Source organism: Acinonyx jubatus, chromosome C1, assembly GCF_027475565.1.
Source record: "Acinonyx jubatus isolate Ajub_Pintada_27869175 chromosome C1, VMU_Ajub_asm_v1.0, whole genome shotgun sequence".
Taxonomy (NCBI): Eukaryota; Metazoa; Chordata; class Mammalia; order Carnivora; family Felidae; genus Acinonyx; species Acinonyx jubatus.
Genome location: NC_069381.1, coordinates 78,642,473 through 78,661,922, shown reverse-complemented (window position 1 = coordinate 78,661,922; position 19,450 = coordinate 78,642,473). Strand labels below are relative to the sequence as shown.

At 43.4% G+C, this 19,450-nt stretch overlaps 1 protein-coding gene across 2 annotated transcripts in view; it reads left to right on the top strand.

Moving 5' to 3' along the window:
• Positions 1 to 19,450, top strand: part of ABCA4 (ATP binding cassette subfamily A member 4) — a 130,744-nt gene that overhangs the window by 87,642 nt on the left and 23,652 nt on the right. For both annotated transcript variants that reach the window (XM_027058556.2, XM_027058559.2), the window contains 11 exons: positions 401 to 648; positions 3,003 to 3,127; positions 3,610 to 3,708; positions 4,546 to 4,732; positions 8,719 to 8,813; positions 10,306 to 10,338; positions 11,769 to 11,874; positions 11,994 to 12,068; positions 12,300 to 12,469; positions 14,388 to 14,565; positions 18,419 to 18,534. In XM_027058556.2, the coding sequence (XP_026914357.2) occupies positions 401 to 648; positions 3,003 to 3,127; positions 3,610 to 3,708; positions 4,546 to 4,732; positions 8,719 to 8,813; positions 10,306 to 10,338; positions 11,769 to 11,874; positions 11,994 to 12,068; positions 12,300 to 12,469; positions 14,388 to 14,565; positions 18,419 to 18,534 (1,432 nt within the window). The remainder of the gene's footprint in view (positions 1 to 400; positions 649 to 3,002; positions 3,128 to 3,609; positions 3,709 to 4,545; positions 4,733 to 8,718; positions 8,814 to 10,305; positions 10,339 to 11,768; positions 11,875 to 11,993; positions 12,069 to 12,299; positions 12,470 to 14,387; positions 14,566 to 18,418; positions 18,535 to 19,450) is intronic.

Sequence of the window (19,450 nt, the reverse complement as noted above, 5' to 3'; positions counted from 1 at the left end):
GCTAGGTGCCCCCCAAAATAGAATTTGTAAAAATTTATTGACATGCCTGAATTGATATTTTGTTGCTGATTTAAAAAAAAATTTAATGTTTTATTTATTTTTGAGAAAGAGACGGAGTGTGAGCAGGGGAGGGGCAGAGACAGAGGGAGACACAGAATCTGAAGCAGGCTCCAGGCTGTGAGCTGTCAGCACAGAGCCCCATGGGGGGCTTGAACTCACGAACTGCGAAATCATGACCCAAGACAAAGTCAGACACTTAACTGACTGAGCCACCCAGGTGCCCCTCTTGCTGATTTCAATGAAGAGAAAATGAGTTCAGTGAGAAAAAAAACAAAATGGCATATGGGAGCCAGACCCTGTGAGTATTTTTCTAAATTACTAATTCAGTCTTTCAAATCAGGTGGCGCTCCACAGAAAAGAGAAAACGCCAGTCTCCGACACCCTATGGAGAAGGCCAGACAGATTCCCCTGGGCTCCAATGGCTGCTCTGCAGAGCCAGCTCCTCACCCAGAGGACCACTCTTTCTCGAAGTCAGAGGAACGCAGCCGGTTCAACACAGGAGCACAGCTCATCATCCAACATATGCAGGCATTGCTGGTCAAGCGATTCCACCACACTGCTCGCAGCCACAAGGACTTCCTGGCCCAGGTACTACTTTGGGCCCTTGCCTGTGCTTGGTTGCCGGTGGCCAAGGCCTGCCTGCCCTCTGCCGGCCTTTCCATCCTCTCCTTGGCTTTCTCCTGCACAGGAGTTCAAACACAGCAATGAGCACCCTCTTTAGGTTCTATTGGCTTTCTTTGCTCCTTGCCAAACTTTATTTTGGTTCTTAGTAACATGAAGATCCTTTGTAAGCTTTTAACCTCACATAGCAGAGAAAATAAAATAATAGTGATTGTTTTTATTTTTGTTTTTAAGATTTTTGTTTTTAAGATTGTTTTTATTTTTACAGCGAAGGGTGAAGTCATATTTTCATTCATTTTTGCATTGGCCCTACATATCAAGGTCATTGGCCTCTTTTTTCTTTTTATTACTTTTTTATTAACTTTTAAATTTTAATTCCAGTGTTATTAACCTACAGTGTTCTATTTGGATCAGGTATATCATATAGAGATTCAGCAATTTTATATGTTACTCAGTGCTCATCATGACAAGTGCCCTCCTCAATCCCCGTCACCTGTTTCACCCACCTTCCACCACCTATCCCGCCTTTGGTAATCATCAGTTTGTAATCTGTAGTTAAGAGTCTGTTTCTTGGTTTGTCTCTCTTTTTTTTACCCCTGTGCTCGTTAATTTTGCCTCTTTAATTCCACATATGAGTGAAATCATATGGTATTTGTCTTTCTCAGACTGACTGATTTTACTTAGCATAATACTCTCTAGCTCCATCCATGTCATTGCAAATGGCAAGATTTCATTGTTTCTGATGGCTGAGTAATAATGCGTTGTCTACATATACCACATCTTCTTTATCCGTTCATGTAACGATGGATACTTGAGCCGCTTCCATTGTTTGGCTATTGTAAATAATGCTGCAATACACATAGGGGTGCATGGATCCTTTGAATTAGTGTTTTTGTATGGTTTGGATAAATACTCAGTAGTGTGATTACTGGATCATAAGGTAGTTCTATTTTTAACTTTTGAGGAACCTCCATACTGTTTTTCACAGTGGCTGCACCAGTTTGCATTTCCACCAGCAGTGCATAAGGATTCCTTTTTCTCCACATCCTCGCCAACACTTTTGTTTCTTGTGTTTTTTAATTATAGTCATTCTGACTATATGACTGGTATGGGTGGTATCGCGTTGTAGTTTTGATTTGCACTTCCCTGATGATGAGTGATGTTGAACATCTTTTCATGTGTCTGTTGGCCATCTGGATGTCTTCCTTGGAGAAATGTCTGTTCATGTCTTCTGCCCATTTTTTAATTGGATTATTTGGTTTTTGTGTGTTGAGTTATATCAATTCTTTATAAATTTTGAATGCCAGCCCTTTATAGGATCTGTCCTTTGCAAATATCTTCTCCCACTCCATAGGTTACCTTTTAGTTTTGTTGATTGTTTCCTTTGCTGTGCAGAAGCTTTTTATTCTGATGTAGTTTCAACAGTTTATTTTTGTTTTTATCTCCTGTGCCTCAGGAGACATATCTAGAAAAACGTTGCTATTTCTGATGTCAGAGAAATTAGTGCCTGTGCTCTCTTCTAGGATTTTTATGGTTTTGGGTATCACATTTAGGTCTCTTCTCCATTTTGAGATTATTTTTGTGTATGGTATAAGAAAGTGGTCCAGTTTTCCCAACACCATTTGTTGAAGAGACTGTCTTTTTTCCATTGCTTCTTCTTTTATTCTTTGTCAAAGATTAATTGACCATATAATTGTGGGTTTATTTCTGTGTTTTCTTTTGTGTTCCATTGATCTATGTGTCTGTTTTTGTGCTGGTACCATATCGTTTCGATTACTACAGCTTTGTAATATAACTTGCAGTCTGGAATTGTGATGCCTCTAGTTCTGTTTTTCTTTTTCAAAATATCTTTGGCCACTCAGGGTTTTTTGTGGTTCCCTGCAGATTTTTGGATTGTTCGTTCTAGTTCTGTGGAAAATGCTGTTGGTATTTTGATAGGGATTGCATTCAATCTATAGATTGGGCACTCCTTTTTTTCTTTTTATTTGTTATTCAGATATGGAAACTCTGGTTCACCTCTGGTTGAACATTGGCCTGCTTCAGTGCTCAGGATTGGCCTACTTCAGCCATTCTTCAGTGGCTACCAGAACATTCTGCTTACTGTTACACAGCTTGCCTTTGCACATCTTCCCTTGTAATGTTCCCCAGAAGCCTGACCTTCTTTGCCAGGGGCCTAGTTATGAGGCTACGGGATGTTTAGAACAATGAGTGGGTGTGTGTGTGTGTGTGTGTGTGTGTGTGTGTGTGTGTGTGTGTGTGTTGGTGTGGGAGTGTGTCTTTAACATACCACAGCCCACATTGCCATGTTTATTTTCTAACAGATTGTGCTCCCGGCCACTTTTGTGTTTTTGGCTCTGATGCTTTCCATCATCGTCCCTCCCTTTGGTGAATATCCTGCTTTGATCCTTCACCCCTGGATGTATGGGCAGCAGTACACTTTCTTCAGGTGCATAGTCTCTCTCATCCCTAAAGGTCATCATTCGCTCCCATGGGTTGTGGGGCTCCCAGGTCAGACTGCGTGGTGGACCTTCACCTTTTGACTCCCTGGGACAGCAGCTAATGTGGTAGGGGTCCTTGGGCTGCCCTCCAAAAGGAAGTTAGTGTACCTGCCACTTGGAAATGGTGATTCCAAGTGGACAATCAGGACTGCCAAGAGTAAGGAAAGAGAAAGTAAAGGTTGGGTGAGTGGGTTGAACTCCACCTTTTTGAGGCACAGACATGATATGGCATCAGATCGCTGGGCATGTTTGAGTAGCACACTCCCTTCTCGGAAGACCTATGACCACTCCTAGGCAGCATTCTGTGGCTTGTGTATGTGCCCGGTATGTAGCAGCCATTCAATAAACACTTGTCAAGTTGCATGTTGGCTGCTTTGTCCCTATGTCCCAGTCACGTGTCTGTCAGCTCAGCCCCTGTCACTCTGTCTAGTTTGGACCAGCCAGGCAGTGAGCAGCTTGCAGCACTTGCAGACGTCCTCCTGAACAAGCCGGGCTTTGGCAACCGCTGCCTGAAGGAAGAGTGGCTTCCGTAAGTCTTTGTGCACCCCCGTCCTACCATCACCAGCTGCCCCTCCCGGGGAGGGGGACCCTGATGGTGGGGTTCTGGGATGGCAGGTTGAGAGAGGCTCCACCTCAGTGCAGCTCTCTATTACATGGGTGCTTCCATATCCCTCACTGTCCCCCAGCCTCTCTTTCAACACCCATGTGCAAGGGTGTCACCACTTCTTAGGAAGCCCCTGCATCACCGGCAGCTCTGTATTTCTATAATTCTCAATATAGAAAGTTCCATACTGAACTGACATAAGCTTCCCACTTATTTGAAAGGAATCTGAACAGAGAAAGGAAGGAGGTGGGGGATGTGCTGTTGTTTAATTGGACCAAGAGTGGCATTAATTACATAAATGGCTAACTTTCAATTATTGCTGTAAGTATAGAGAAGGGAGTTATAGAAAGCAGTTGAAACCCACCAAAAATCCAACAATTTAAATATAATTGTAACTGCTCTCATTCAGTATTTTTCAGATATAGATAAGGGCCAAAATAGACTAATTTCAAACTCTTCTTTTATTTGTTCTGTTTCTCAACAGCTAGAGGTGGCAGAAGGAAGAAAGCAGATAAAACAGTCCACAAAGTAGATAATTATTGCCCAGCCCCACACCTAGTCAATCAACAAAATTCTAGTCTTGATTTTTTTTTTTTTTGAGCAGAAACTAACCTCCCAAGAATAGAAGAAGAAAATGCATGCATGCATGGGTCTGAAGAGAAAGAGGAAAGGCTAAGGAGAGGGTTGGGCATTATCTCTCATTTTTAGGGATTTTTTTATCAGCTGGAGCTGCTTGTGAAATATTTTTTTGCCTTCCATGAGGGAGTACCCCTGTGGCAATTCAACCCCCTGGAAGACTCCGTCTGTGTCCCCAAACATCACCCACCTGTTCCAGAAGCAGAAATGGACACCAGACGACCCCTCGCCTTCCTGCAGGTGCAGCACCAGAGAGAAGCTCACCATGCTCCCTGAGTGCCCAGAGGGCGCAGGGGGGCTCCCACCCCCTCAGGTACCTTGACCCTCCATGGGAAACCAGGGGCCCTGAATCTGCCTATGACAGCAGGGATTAGGGAAAGTAATACACTGTGCCTCCTGAGTTTCTAGCCAACTAACATTTCAAACTGACAGCTGAGTGAAGAGCCAGGTGAGTCCTGGGGTCCTCTCAGAAAGGTGCCAAAAGGCTCTATCACAGCCAATTAGAGAAGTATCCAATAGCTTCATTTTCCACCAAGCACTGTCTCTTCATTCTAGTCAAAAAAACTTTAAACATTGAAAAAAATATACAAGTCATGTATGCTTGTTACAAAAAGATTAGAAAATACCATTAAGTCAGAAGAAAAAAATAATTGGAGATAGCCAATAACCTTTGCTTTTTATCCATCCAAACAGGATGATATTCAAAATGCTGTCTCAAAACCTGCCATTTTCACTTAAAAGATATGTTCATGTCAATAAGTATCCATTTACATCATTGTTTTTCATGCCTGCATACTATCCCTCTGTTTTGATTTATTTTAATTTATTTAACCTCTCGTTGAACATGTGAGTTTTCAGTTTTTTCCATTATAAGCAGTGTCATATTGTCCATTCAAATGCATATGTATTTGCACTCTTGTTAACAACCTAATTAAGAAGTTTGCCATGTGCCACGTAACTAACATGCATACACATGCATGCATATGCACACACAGACACACACAGCCACCTATGCTTTTCTCTGAGCAGCATCCTCTCTTGGGAGTTCTGAATCCCTTAATGTATCACAGTGAGTCTTTCCCAGGGGTTTTAGAGACAGTGAAAGGGGCCAGAGGAGTCTCACCCTATGTTTAGTTGCTAATAAGCCCCACAGCTGACTTGCACAGAATTGGGCCTTGTGTGGCCCTCTCTAATGATTTACCAGTGACTGATGATTCCCCGACAATCATAGTGTAACACAGTGGGACGAGCACTGGCGTTGGCATCAGAGAGCCCTGGGTTGGTTACTTGGCCTTTCTGAGCCTTAATTTCCTCACTTTTAATTAAAGGTAGCTACCTATTTGATAGCATTATGTTGAGAACTCAATGAAATAATGTAACTAAAGAAACTGTAAACTCAATTGATGACAACCTCAAGCTAACAGTGAGTAAAATAAGAGGCAGTTTGTTTCTCTCTCATGCGAAAGTTTCTGCAGGCAGTCCATGACCTTGTGTTTTGTTGCTCCTCTATGGTAAACACTCCTCAGCCTCACTGCCCAAGATGGCAGAATCTACTTCTCTGGCAGCAGAATAGAAGAAGGGATGAAGAAGAGAGGACAGTGTGCAAATACACCATCTTTTAAGAAAGATTTCCAGAAGCTACCACACTGCACTTTCTCTTGTACATGATTAACCACAAATGAACATCAAGGCAGACTAGGAACTATAGCCTTTATTCTGGGTGGCCTTGTACCCAAGATAAAAGTATGTTACTATGGCCTACAGCAGAAAGTTAGAGCACATAATGGGGGACAACTGAATTTTACCATAGTGTCAGTCACAGTTGCTGGCCTATAAATGATTCTGTGTTTGTGAGCATCCTCCTTTCTCTTTTTTTATGCTAAAAGCATATGGCTTTATACTTCTCAAGCAATATGTTTTCCCTTTGAATCACAACTCAGCCACTGTAGGATCATAGAGATTCCATAGTAGGGAATCAGGGAACTTGCCCCAATTCTCTGTACCCCAAGAGAAAGCTTTGCTTCTGTTGGGATTACTGAGGGGCCCTGTGACCGTGTCCACTCAGGTATATCCAGCATCAGGACACTGAGGGTGAGACACTGGATGTCAAGTCCTTGGCTGGGAAGACAGGGAAAGAGGGCTAAGCATAGCTGCGTGAGGTTTCATTTCATCTGTGAATCCTACCTTCAAGCTGCCTGCCTAGCTTAGGAACTTTTTTTCAGTAGTTAGTCCTTGATCCCTGGGCGGGGTGGGATTTAACAGACCACCATAGCCGAGTCTTGGGAAAAGACGAGCCAGTTCCTGTGATTTTTTTTTTTTTTTTTTGGTCACTTCTGCATTTCCTCACTATCATTAATGCTTCTCTTGGAAACAAAATTGAATCTCAGGCATCTGCACAGGAGGTGCCGTGTGTGTGTGTGTGTGTGTGTGTGTGTGTGTGTGTGTGTCACATACTCATATTTATACCCACTCACCCTGTTCACTCAGACACACTCTCCTATTCAGCCTGAAATAAGGCCAAAGGGTATGGGCTTCACTCAGAGGTAGTAAATTGTACACATCAGGAAAACGGGGATGGTGATGCAGTCTTCTCTAGGTCCCTTGCTGCCCTAACATTCTTTGAATGATGGTAGGCCCTGAGGTAGAAGTGCTCCATCCCTAACTTCTAGAATGCACAGAGATCAAGTTGTAGGAGTATTTTATTTGACAGAATTAAAAAAAAATTTTCTCACAAATTACCAGGCACCAGCAATTGTTCCAGCCTAGGTTCTACCAGGGTAGCTTGGTCCCCTGGGTACCGTTCTCAGCTTGGTGAGAATACAGGGTGATAGAGTGAAAATAGCTGGGCTGTGGAAACAGACAGCTAGAGATTGAAATCCTAGACCAATCACCTACAAGTTCTGTAACCTGGTGCAAGTTAGCTGAGCTTTCTGGACCTCAATTTCTCTGGCTGTAAATTAAAGCAACAGTTCCTCTTTCATAAGAGTATAAGGATGAAGGGAGACAACATATATGGAGAATTTAATACAATGTCTGGCTCACAGTAAGCGGTCAGTAGATGGTAGTTCTCCTAGCATTTGAGGAACCAAGTGAAGAAAATGAATTAAAAGGAGTAAAATGGGAATGGGGAAGGGTGACAGAAAGTATATAAAAATACAAGGAATGGTATGTGATGGTATATGTGATGTGTTTTTAATGCCACCAAAAATCCCCTCAGCTACATCTGGGTGGTGCCCCTGACACCCCAGGCTCCTGATTGACCAGAAACTGAACAGTGTAGACCCAAATTTAAAGTAGTATTGCCACCTGGTGGCCAAACTCATGGCCAAACTTTTTGAATCCTCTAAAATCGAAATAAGCTTCCAGTTCTAGATATATTTTGAAGTGTATTATTACAATCTGTAAATTATAAGGCACTGCTTGACTTCTTTCATTCATGTCACAAATTTATTGTTTAAGCTACATTCCAGCTACTATTCTGAGTGCTGGGGACACCACAGAGAAAGTCCCTGCTCTCACAGAATTCATGTCCTATGGGGCGGTAACAGAGAAACAAGCAGATCAACTGGAGAGAAAATTTCAGGCAGAGATGCAGATGTGAAGATAATACAGCAGTAGGTTATGATCGAGAATGACTAAAATATAAAATACTTCTCTGAGGAGAAAAATGTGAAGAGCTAGCCGTGTGAGGTTGTCCGGGCAGAGCAAAGAAGGCAGAAGGCACTGCCAAGTGCAAAGCGACCTCAGGAATGAGGAGTGTGCACTGGAGATGCAGGGAAGATAGGTGGGGATGGTGAGGAGAGTGGCGGCAGAGGGCCTCAGAGAGCAGGGCAGGGCCAGATCATGAGGCCGTGGCAGCCGTGGTGATGATCCTCAGAGGATCCCAGGGGTTATTTGAGTATGGAAAGCATGGAGTGGGGTATTCTGATTTATATTTTTAGAGCTCGGTCTGGCTTCTAGGGAGAAAATGGATTTTGGAAGGCCAGGGTTGAATGAGGGATACCAGTCTGGAAGTCTGTGTCGAGGTCCAGGTGAGATCTGAGTGGAGGCTTGGACTAGGGTGGCAGTCTGGAACCGGAGGAATGAGGATATTTGTTTTGGAGTTGGCTCTATCCTACCTTGAAAATGGATTGGAGAAAAGAGAGGGGCCAAAGACGACTCCCACTTTTTAGTGTGGGAATTAGGCACATGCCAGTGCTTTAGTTAGTATTTTCCCAGCAGCTGAGTCCATAAATAATTTTTGGAGAAGAACAAGCATCAGATTCCAAGGTGATTAACACAGATGTCTCATTGCCTCAGAGAATACAGCACAGCTCTGAAATTCTACAAGATCTTACAAACAGGAACATCTCCGACTTCTTGGTAAAAACATATCCTGCTCTTATACGAAGCAGGTAAGAAGAGATTCTTTCATACTTTTAATCCTGGCTTCCTGTAGAAAATATTAACTAGAGACAGAAGATAGTTTATTCTCACAATGTATCAACTATCAGGGCAGTGGAAAATTTTCTTTTCCCTGATTTGAGGGCCTCATCCAACCAAAAAAAAACAATTGAGGCATATACAAGTAAAATGTAATTTAAGATTAATTTTTTTTGTTTTTTTTTTTGTTTTATTTAAGCCAACCCGTCTTAAAGTTTAACCCATGCAGCATTAAAAGTAACATAAGAAAGCATAGAGTTTATCCAGTAATGCAGCCTCATGTTTTAACTGGTTAAGAAACAGAGACCACATTTAGAGGGAGAGTAAAGGAGAAAAGGTAGAAGAAAAGGAGAGAAGCAAGAGGGAAAGTAAGAAGCAAAGAAGAGAAAGGAAAAAATCAGACCAACATAGGAAAAAGGCAGTGGGATGGCAGTGTGTGAGTGAGCCCACAGGTTGGCCAGGTTAACTGCACATTGCTGTAAATTATCACCTCCATTGCCTTAGTATGCCAGTGAGCTCTTCCGTAAGTGCTCGCTTCTCTCAGCTCTGCAGCTGTTCTTATCAGGCTCCACCCCGGGGTGAGTGGTTTCAGCAGCCCCTATCAGAGATCCACAACAGCATGCTCTAAAAAGAGGGTCAAAGGAAACCCTAATCCAGTCCCCATGTGCTCTGAGGCCTTAAAACATACTAATTTTAGTAGTGCATTCAGTTGCTTCCTCTATCAAACTCTGAACAAGGGATAAATGGACTCAGAACACACTGCTGGTGGTGAGAGCCTCTGCTGAGAGGGCAGTGCCAAGCCAGCAGTTAGCAAAATGAAAAATGCCATCCAAGCACAAAAATTAAGAGCAGAGTGCATAGAATTTATTCAATACTATAATAAACAGCAACCACCCAAACTTTGTTCTCAGCAACAAATTTTTGCAATATGGAATTTGGGATTTTGTGCTTGATGACCGTGATAGTTTCTGGGCCTAAACTATGAGGTCTAGAATTGGCATCTGCTCATTTCTTGTCTTATACTTTTACCCCTGATTGGCTGGAATTCAGTCCTTAACTTTGGGCTTAGACTAAGTCAGAACTTTTCCCAAGTGTGCAGGTAATTATTAGAGTCTTATTTATGCAGGATGGAAGATGGGAGGGCTGCAGTCTTCACTCTGAACTGGTATAGTGGTCCATATTTTCTGGGTCCAGATGGTCTGACAAATGACCTGACCACAGGGCCACCCAGAGAGGGCCCAGCATGCGGGATGTGACTTGGAGAGCCAATGGTGGAGTATGGTCCTTCCTCTGCATGTGTATTTGGGTTCAGCCCTTGGGCCTGGAGGCTTCCACACTGTTTGGATATCAGGAAATGCAAAACTGCCCTGGAGGACTGAGCTGCCCCAATGAGTGTTTAGGAAGGAAAGTTAACACTACTGCCTTACTTATGGTATTCATCGTATGATTTGTTTTGGCTTTCAGCTTAAAGAGCAAATTCTGGGTCAATGAACAGAGGTAAGAAACTATTTTTGTAAGAAAGTAAAATCTCATATCCCTCTAAAATAATTGCACATAAAAAAAAGCCACACCTCAAAGCCACGTGGGCTGCTCTGTATGTACTCAGGAATTCACAAGACATGTCCTGAAGGATATGTAGCTCTGACAGAAGGTGCTCAGCACTTGATCTCAGAGGATCTATATGGGAGGTGGTATTTCCTGAGGAGGAGTTCCAGAGCATTCTCACTTGGAGAGGGTTCTAAAACTTTACAAGGATAACAGTGTAGAAGGCTGCAGTGAGAGGACTCATAACCTAAGCCCTGCCACTCTGGCACATCCCTTTCGAGCCTCAGGGAGTCTGGCCCAGGCCCAGACTCACCCTGTTCCTGGGACATTCTGGAGGCTCAAATGGTTTCAGAGGTTTGGAGGATCATCCAGGGATATTCTAAGAATGAGCTGTCCTCCCGGGGTCCCTCAGGAATAGAACCTCTACAATGAAAGCAGAGCTGATGTTGACTTGATTTCCTGGGTAGAGTCTGGACCACGAAAGGGAAATCCCCCTAGAGGGAAGTGTGGGGCCTCAGTTGAAGCAGAAATATGGGGGGGGGGGGTGCAGTTTAAATCCCTGAGAAATAAAGTTCCCCTCTTCTGCCTTGCCTAAGCAGCACATTAATTTTATCCTGTTTGGGAGTTTGGCTTTTATCCTGCCACTGAAGGGCTTTAAACCAGAGAGTGACAGGCTCAGATCAGTGTTTGAGGATGATCACTTGAGACTTCCAAGCACTGTGGAAGATCGGTTAGAGCAGGAGAGCCAATGCTAGGACCCCAATTATGGGGCTAAAGGCAGAGAGGATGGTGAGGGGCTGCCGGAGGCAGGCTGGGGTTGAGAGGCACGGACAGAGGCCCAGCGGGACTGATCCTGACCAGATGAAGGTGAGCCCACTGCTGCCAGAAGTGCCTGCAAAGCACAGAAGTGGACCCATAAAGGAATCATTGGTTGGAGTGTAAGGAGAGTCAGGGAAGACTTCAAAGAGAAGATGACGTATAACAGATGAGTTGGAGTTGGCCAGTTGCTCAAAAGAGGGAAAGGTACTCCCAGGAAGCTAGCAGCCCCGCAGAGGCAGAGACACTAAGGCAGCCTGGACCATCAGGGGCTCTGGAAGTGATTTGATGTGGCTGGAATATGCCACTTGAGGGAAGGCATGAGGAGGGGCTAAGTTGGAGAGGTAGGCAGAGACCAAGCTCAGTAAAGATTAGGATTTATCCCAGAGGCAACATGGAAGTGTTAATAGTAGGTTTGTAAAGTGGAGCCATGTTGTTCCCTGGTCCAGAAAATCCCCCTCAAAGTACACATTTCCCTTCAGAACCTGAGAGAGTTACTGACAAGTAGGAAGCAGCACAAGCACAGTTCATGGCACTGACTTGAGGACTTCTTATTCCCTTGTCAGGTACGGAGGAATTTCCATCGGAGGAAAGCTCCCGGTTCTTCCCATCACTGGGGAAGCGCTCGTTGGATTTTTAAGCCACCTTGGCCAGATAATGAATGTGAGCGGGGTATGTAAACAGACTGAAGATTTGAATAGAACTTTTGACATGCTGGTTATCATGAAACAAATGATCATGAGGGCTAAGCAGGGAAGAAACCCTTGTGCTTGTTCATTATGGTTTTCTAGGGCCCCATCACCAGAGAGGCCTCTAAAGAAATGCCTGCTTTCCTGAAACATCTAGAAACTGAAGACAACATTAAGGTATGGGCCCTATATAATCTGCCCTAGAGCTAAAAATTCGCATAAACTAGTTATTTTAGTTTTGTTTTCCCAGCTTAATTAAATTCCATCCCTTCTCCTGTTGAAATCTAGCATGGAATGTCTTCCAGCTGCCAAACCCTTCTTCCTCCTTACATTCTTTTTCCTGCAGCTCATTTTTTCTCTAAACAGCTGTAGCACCACCTAACAAAGCCTATTATCTCTGTCCCATAGGTATGGTTTAACAACAAAGGTTGGCATGCCCTGGTGAGCTTTCTCAACGTGGCTCATAACGCCATCTTACGGGCCAGCCTGCACAAGGACAAGAACCCTGAGGAGTATGGCATCACTGTCATAAGCCAGCCCCTGAACCTGACCAAGGAGCAGCTCTCAGAGATCACAGTGTAAGCCACCACGGCCCCCAACCTCACAGCTTGCTTGTCACCCTCTCCGTTCTTTGGACACCCCAAGAGGATTCTCACTAACATGAGCTGCTGGGCTGGATGGCAAGGTTGTTAAATCAGGCACACATGAACATGAGACTTTCAAACGCCTTGTGTACCAAACTGTTTGGCCATTCTTTCTCTTAGTGTTTATTTGGAAAGTAAGCATGTATATAGTTCTCTTCCCTTTCAGGTCTTGATAACAAGTTGCTCCTGGAGCTTACACAAATATTCTCCTTTCCAGTATGCAAAGTGACTGCCAGGAAGTGGGAAAGTTGAGTCAGTCTTTCATCTCCCCAGAAGTAATCATCTTAGATTCTGGTAATATCCCTCAGATGACCAGGTTTTCAAGATATCAATAGATCTTTGCCTTCCTCAAGCTTAGGTTCTTACTGCACATTTTCTGGCAGTAAAAAACAATAATCTTGTGCAATTTTGTAGTATATGTGCTCCATTTGAGGCCTGTTTTTGGTGGGTATGCCTTTGTTAGTGCAGAATTCTTCTGGTAGGCTGTGAGGGTCCACGTTTTCCTATCCCAGTATATTGCCCTGAACACTGGGCCCTGAACATGTCAAATGTCATCAGATAAAACTTGGGCCCTGGTCCCTTCTGGCCTTCCTCTGGATACCCTCTGAGGCCCTAAACTAAGGAAGAATAGTCTATCCTACACCAGTTCTCACTCAGTCCAAGTTTCTATGTCTTCTGCTAAGCCTCTTGAATCTGAAATAAGAAATAGGAATCTTCTGAGGTTATAAAAGTAGTATATGAAATAGTATATGTTCATTAAATAAAGTTTATAGAATAGGGTTTTTTTAATTTATTTAATGTTTTCATTTAGTTTTGAGACAGAGAGAGACAGAGTATGAGCAGGGGAGGGGCAGAGAGAGAGGAAGACACAGAATCCGAAACAGGCTCCAGGCCCTGAGCTGTGAGCACAGAGCCCGATGCAGGGCTCGAACTCACAGACCGTGAGATCATGACCTGAGCCGAAGTCAGATGCTTAACCGACTGAGCCACCCAGGCGCCCCTAGAATTTTATTTTTTATTTATTTTTTTATATGTCAGTTTATAGAATAGGGTTTTTAAAACTTACTTGCTGTAACCCTACACAGTTTTTGCCTCTAAACATTTTTGTGTGTTTTCTTCCAGTTATTTATTCTGTTTTTACTATATGTATGGATCATGTTCTTTGTAGTTTTATCAGGGCAGCACAAAAAGCGCTCCTTTCTCTGTGACGGCACTGCCCCACACCAGGGTCATAGTTTGTATGTGAAGCTCAGGCTGGACTTCAGCCCAACCTGCCCCCTTAGCCACATGCTTTCTCTTCAATCAAGGGAAGGGTGAATAGAGCCAAGCTTCTATGTAACTGGCCTGTACTCTTTTCACTTAAATTTACATTATGAACATTTCTCCATGTTGTGATATGTTTCTTGAAAATGTGACTTAACAAGATTTCACACACCCTATTGCTCTACATAGAAAATTCAAGTTATCTATTGACAAATTATGAGAACTAATGAGAACATTATAGTATATGAGATTAATATAAGAATCCATTTCTATATACCATCTACAGATAATTAGAAAACATAATAAAATTTGTTTAGATTATCATATTAACATAGAAAATATTCAATGTTCACATTAATATTAGTATTCAGTTGTAACATGGAACAGGAAGCCACAGATACCCATTTAACCTTGACCCAGTTTGAGTAGCACAATTGAGTGAAGCGACAAGCTTCCAGCCATTGAAGGGGATTCTGGAGGCTGCTACCTGGAGATGGGTGAGGACTTCCCAGAGTCTAACTTTGTCTTTCTCCTGCATTTGCTCCTCCTTCTTTACCTCTGTCTCCCCTTGTCTCTCGTCCTGCTGCAGGCTGACTACTTCGGTAGATGCTGTGGTTGCCATCTGTGTGATTTTCGCCATGTCCTTCATCCCAGCCAGCTTTGTCCTTTATTTGATCCAGGAGAGGGTAAACAAAGCCAAGCACCTCCAGTTTATCAGTGGAGTGAGCCCCATAACCTACTGGCTGACCAACTTCCTCTGGGACATTGTAAGTGTCAGATCATGGCACCTCCCTTGCCTCCAAGGCCCAAGGTGGCGGGTGTTTGCTCTGACTGAGGGGACATGGCAGGGTGGGGCTCTCATACTGTCAGGGCTACAGGAGGTGCTGTGCCGAGGGCCTTGTGTGTTCGCGGTCTCTTTGAAAGGCACAGAATTAGAAGCCCCGAGCTGGGGAAGGATGTGGGGCTCAGCTTAACAACTGCTGCGTGAGGGCACCAAGGGGCCTTCTGACCCACTGAATAATCATTGCACTGCAGGCATGAGGCTGGCCTTCTGGACATAATCTGGAGCTGAAGAGGTAATATCAAGAGGTCCTTCATCCTACATTCTCTTCTTACATCCTGACTTACCCCTAAAAGGGGGAGGATGGAACTTCCCTTGTGGTAGAATCACCAAATAAATATAGGACATCAGTTAATTTTAAATTTCAGATAAAACAATGATTTTAGTATGAGTATATCCCACGCACCCCCCCAAATATTGCATAGGACAGACTTACACTAAAAAAAAGTATTGGTTGTTTATCTGAAATTCAAATTTAAATGAGCATCCTATATTTCTATTGGCTAAATCTGGCAACCCTACCCAGTGGCCTTACTTTGTTTCCCCCATTAAATCCAATTAGCCACCACTTTAGGGAACATAAAGAAAAAATTATTTATCAAGTCAACAGCAGACTACCACCTCTCTGACAACCAAGGTTGTTGGGAGCAGGAAGAAGTCAGGGTGGGTTAATTTATGACAGGCCACAGGATCAAATAAATTGGTAGCAAAGGCTTAGTTATATTGTAGCAGGGATCATTATGATACCAGCTCGTGTTTTCTGGGGACTGTGGGTGGGTAACAAGATCCTTTATTTTATCCCAGTATTCTAAGACTAACGTGAGTCTCTACTTCATGTTATGATAAGATATATCATGGTGGAGGCCAACACAAACACCTTTTTTCACTGTGGTTTTTAATAATTATGATAAATACTAGGGTTTATAAAGACATGATTTCTTTTCTCTTACTCAGCTTCCTAAACACATTCATCACTTAACATTACAAAACCAGAAATCCATCAGTAGCAGCTAAGTTCTTTCCTCTCTGTCCTGTCTACCTGAGAAAACACTGAATACATGGGGAGGAATCAGAACCTGCAAGCCTCGCTTTGGATGAGAACATCACATGTAGCCACCCACACTGGCCCTGTGCTTTAAACATGAAAGGAGCTAGGCTTGCCTGCATTGAAAAGCTATTCAAGTCCTGGTCTTTGCATTCTACTTTTTTTAAAGACAAGGATTATAAAATTTATACTTCAGGCTAACCCATGTGTTTGCCTATCTATAGAGATCTCTGAGCCAAAGGAGAAATTTGTGGCTGGAAGGGTAGAGTGGGTATCTCGATGGGAGGTGATATTAGCAAAGTAGACATTTGGCAGGCCAATGAAGAGTTAGAAGATGGTGAATATGATGCTATCATGCTTCTGAGACTCTAGAATTTTAAGACTGGCCTGGAATCTGAACTGTAGGATCTACAGTGTTGGAGCTTAGCACCCTCACTAACCAGTGGCAAAAAGATAACATATGCCTGAGGGTCATTGTTGAATGAATGAGTGAATGAATGAATGAATGAATAAACACTTATTGTTTATATCATTCACTCAGCACAGATAGGATATTTTAAGTTATTTTTTTAATGTTTATTTTTGATAGAGCACATGCGCGAGTGCAAGTGGGGGAGGGACAGAGAGAGCAAGCTCCAGGCTCTGAGCTGTCAGCACAGAGCCCGACACACGGGGCTGGAATCCATGAATCGTGAGATCATGACCTGAGCTGAAGTTTGACACTTAACCGACTGAGCCACCCAGGCAGCCCTAAGTTATTTTTTATATGTCATCTGTTTTTCTTTCAATTTTGAAACAATCACAAAATTGTTATAAAAATAGTTCAACACTTTTTTTCTAAGTCATTTCAGGGTAACTTCCCAACAGGATGCTTTTCACACACACACACATATACACCTCGTACCTCCAGTGTCTACCTCCTATAAATGAGGACACACTCAATACAGTCACAACATAACTGTCAACATCAGGACACTAGCACTGGTGGGTCACCTCCATCTTGTCCTCAGACCCCACTCAAATTTCATTAATTGCCCCAATAATGTCTTTTCTAGAAAAGAGTCTAGCTCTGAGTCACTGCATTTTGTTGTCCTCTCTCTTCACTCTCCTTCAATTTGGAATGGTTCTTCAGTCTTTTCTTGACACACACAACCTTGACCTTTTAAAGATCATAGGCCAGTTATTTTGTAAAATGTTCTTTGAGTTTGACCCAAGTTTTCTTATGATTAGATTCAGGTTATCGTGAATGGTGGTATCATTCAGTGGTATCATGAATGTACTCTGTTCTTCTCACTGCATCTGATCAGGTAGCTTCTGATTTCATTTTGTTGTATTACTGATGATGGTCACTTTGGTCACAAGGTGTCTGCTGAGTTCCTCCATTTTATAATTGATAAGAGTTGGGGGAGAGGTACTTTGAAGCTATGTAAATATCCTATTTGTTATCAGACTTTCCATTTATTTATGTATACCCATGTGGATTAATGGTTCCTGTGTTAATTACAGTTTGATACCATGCTTATTTATTTTGATGCTCAGATTATCCCGTTTGGCCAGTGGGAGCCCTTTCAAGCCAACTTTTGTTTTCTCTCGACTTGTGTCTTCATCTTGCTTGAGCACCTCCATGCTCACTGGCATAGTGAGATGTTCCAGGCTCATCGTGCACGTCCCTCAGCCCTACCCTGGAATCAGCCATCTCCTTGTGAAACGCTGATTCCTTCCTATGGAAAATAATCCTCAGAAACCAAGATCTCAGGGCTATATATTTTCTCTGCCACTGAGGCATCAGTGGCTTCAGGCCTTCTCAATGGAGAGAGATGTATGTATATACATAGATATACATGCATTTACATCTGTATTTCTCTGTCTACACACCAAACAATATGAGCTCACTAAAACCTCCATTTCCAATCCCAACACCATGGGTTCTCTGTGTTTCCATATTTGTGACTCTTCCTCAAGAGTGAGGAACTGGCTTCTGTTACCCCTGACTCATTTATCTGCCTGCACAATATACCTGTATGGACCAAGTCTCCCATCTCTGCCACCATCTTCTCCCTCATGTGGACATCCCCCTCTAGTTGCTCCAGCTGCCCCCTGTGTGGAGGTCCTCCTCATTCTGCTCTGGCTCTGATAGCCCCAACCAGATCGACCCCTATAAGGACATGCTCCAATACCCCACACCAGCCGGCCCTCTGTGGGATGCTCTCCTCAATCTTCTCAGGTTCTCATCCTGCTTGGGACCGCTGTGACACCTCCTGTAACCCCATTGTGGGTGCCCACCTCTCCCTGTCCATCCTGATGGCTTTAGGACTGAATTGTGTAGGAAGGGAAGAAAAGGGATAAAGTGGTAAAATGGTATCATCTATTTGAAATTCATGAGGCCAAGACCTAAATATTTTAAGTTTTTTCTGAATCCAGAGACATGCTTAGAAAGTAGAATCAACAGGACTTTGTGACCAGTTAGAAAGAGAAAATGAAAGATTAGGTGGAATTTGATAATTCATTCTTTCAAAAGATATAGGCTGAAAGTTTCCTGCACTGGGACGTGGAAGTGGGGAGGAATAGGAGGACAAAGGATGACTTAACATATGTTTGCTAACTAAGAACTGTTCAGACAGAATCAGAATCCCAGACCATAATAAGTCCTGGAGGAGTCTGCCCCAACCCTCATTTTATAGAACTGAAAATAGAGGTCTCTAGAGGTTAAGTGCCTTGTTCTCCTCTCTTCAAGATGAATTATACTGTGAGCGCTGCTTTGGTGGTGGGCATCTTTATTGGGTTTCAGAAGAAAGCCTACACTTCTCCGGAAAATCTTCCTGCCCTTGTTGCACTGCTCATGCTGTACGGGTGAGTTGTTTGGCATTAGCTAATGCTGCCTAAAGGAAAGCTGGGGGAGGGGGATGCTCTTCTGACAAAAAAAAACAAGAGTTTCTGGCAGCCATGTTAGCTTCCAGCACCCAATAGGGTGTGTGGCTACCGACAAGGAATTTGTCTGTCTTCTGTTTCTGACTCCACACATGGAGGTGTTCCTGGGGCTCAAATGAATCTTCTTCCACACAAACTGTGGCCTGACCAGAGTCTGGGGATCTGTCACTCTCCCATGCCTCACCCAGCTCTGATTCTGATTCATCTGTGGCCAGCCTGTCCATCTCAGTGTTTCCAGCTGTACTGGCCAAGAGTTATTTGCACACAGAAGACTGCAGCTGAAAGGCTGTTCCTGAGTCAGGGCCAGAGGATGACACAAGGATTAAATCCCATAGAATCATACAGCAAAGCATGCAACTTTATATCCAGGCCTACCTCTTACTGTATAACACTGTCCTGTAACCACGGACAAGTAATCTGGGCCTCAGTTTCCTCATCTATGAAATGGAGATAGTGATACCTGATCCTTCCTACGTGGGTCAGTAAAGTCCTGCCAGAGCAATGGTCTCTATTCCTCTCTCTTAGAAATAGAGAATTCAGGAACCAGCCTGACTGTGACATACCAACTCAAGTGAATTTTAATGATGAGCCTATTGGGATCTTAGCTCAGGTTTGGTGATCCAGACTAGAGTGGGAAGCATTACAGGTTAGAGACTGCCCCCTCTGCTTTGTAAAAGGCTTTGTAGTTTATAGGCACATTCATAGCCACCATCTCACTTGCTCCTCACCAAACCCCCATAGGTGGTCAGGGGAGGCATTATTATCTCCCTTCAAAGATAAGGAACAAAGACCAAGGGATGGAGTAGCTTTCTGGTCTTCCTGGGACTCCCGCCAGTTC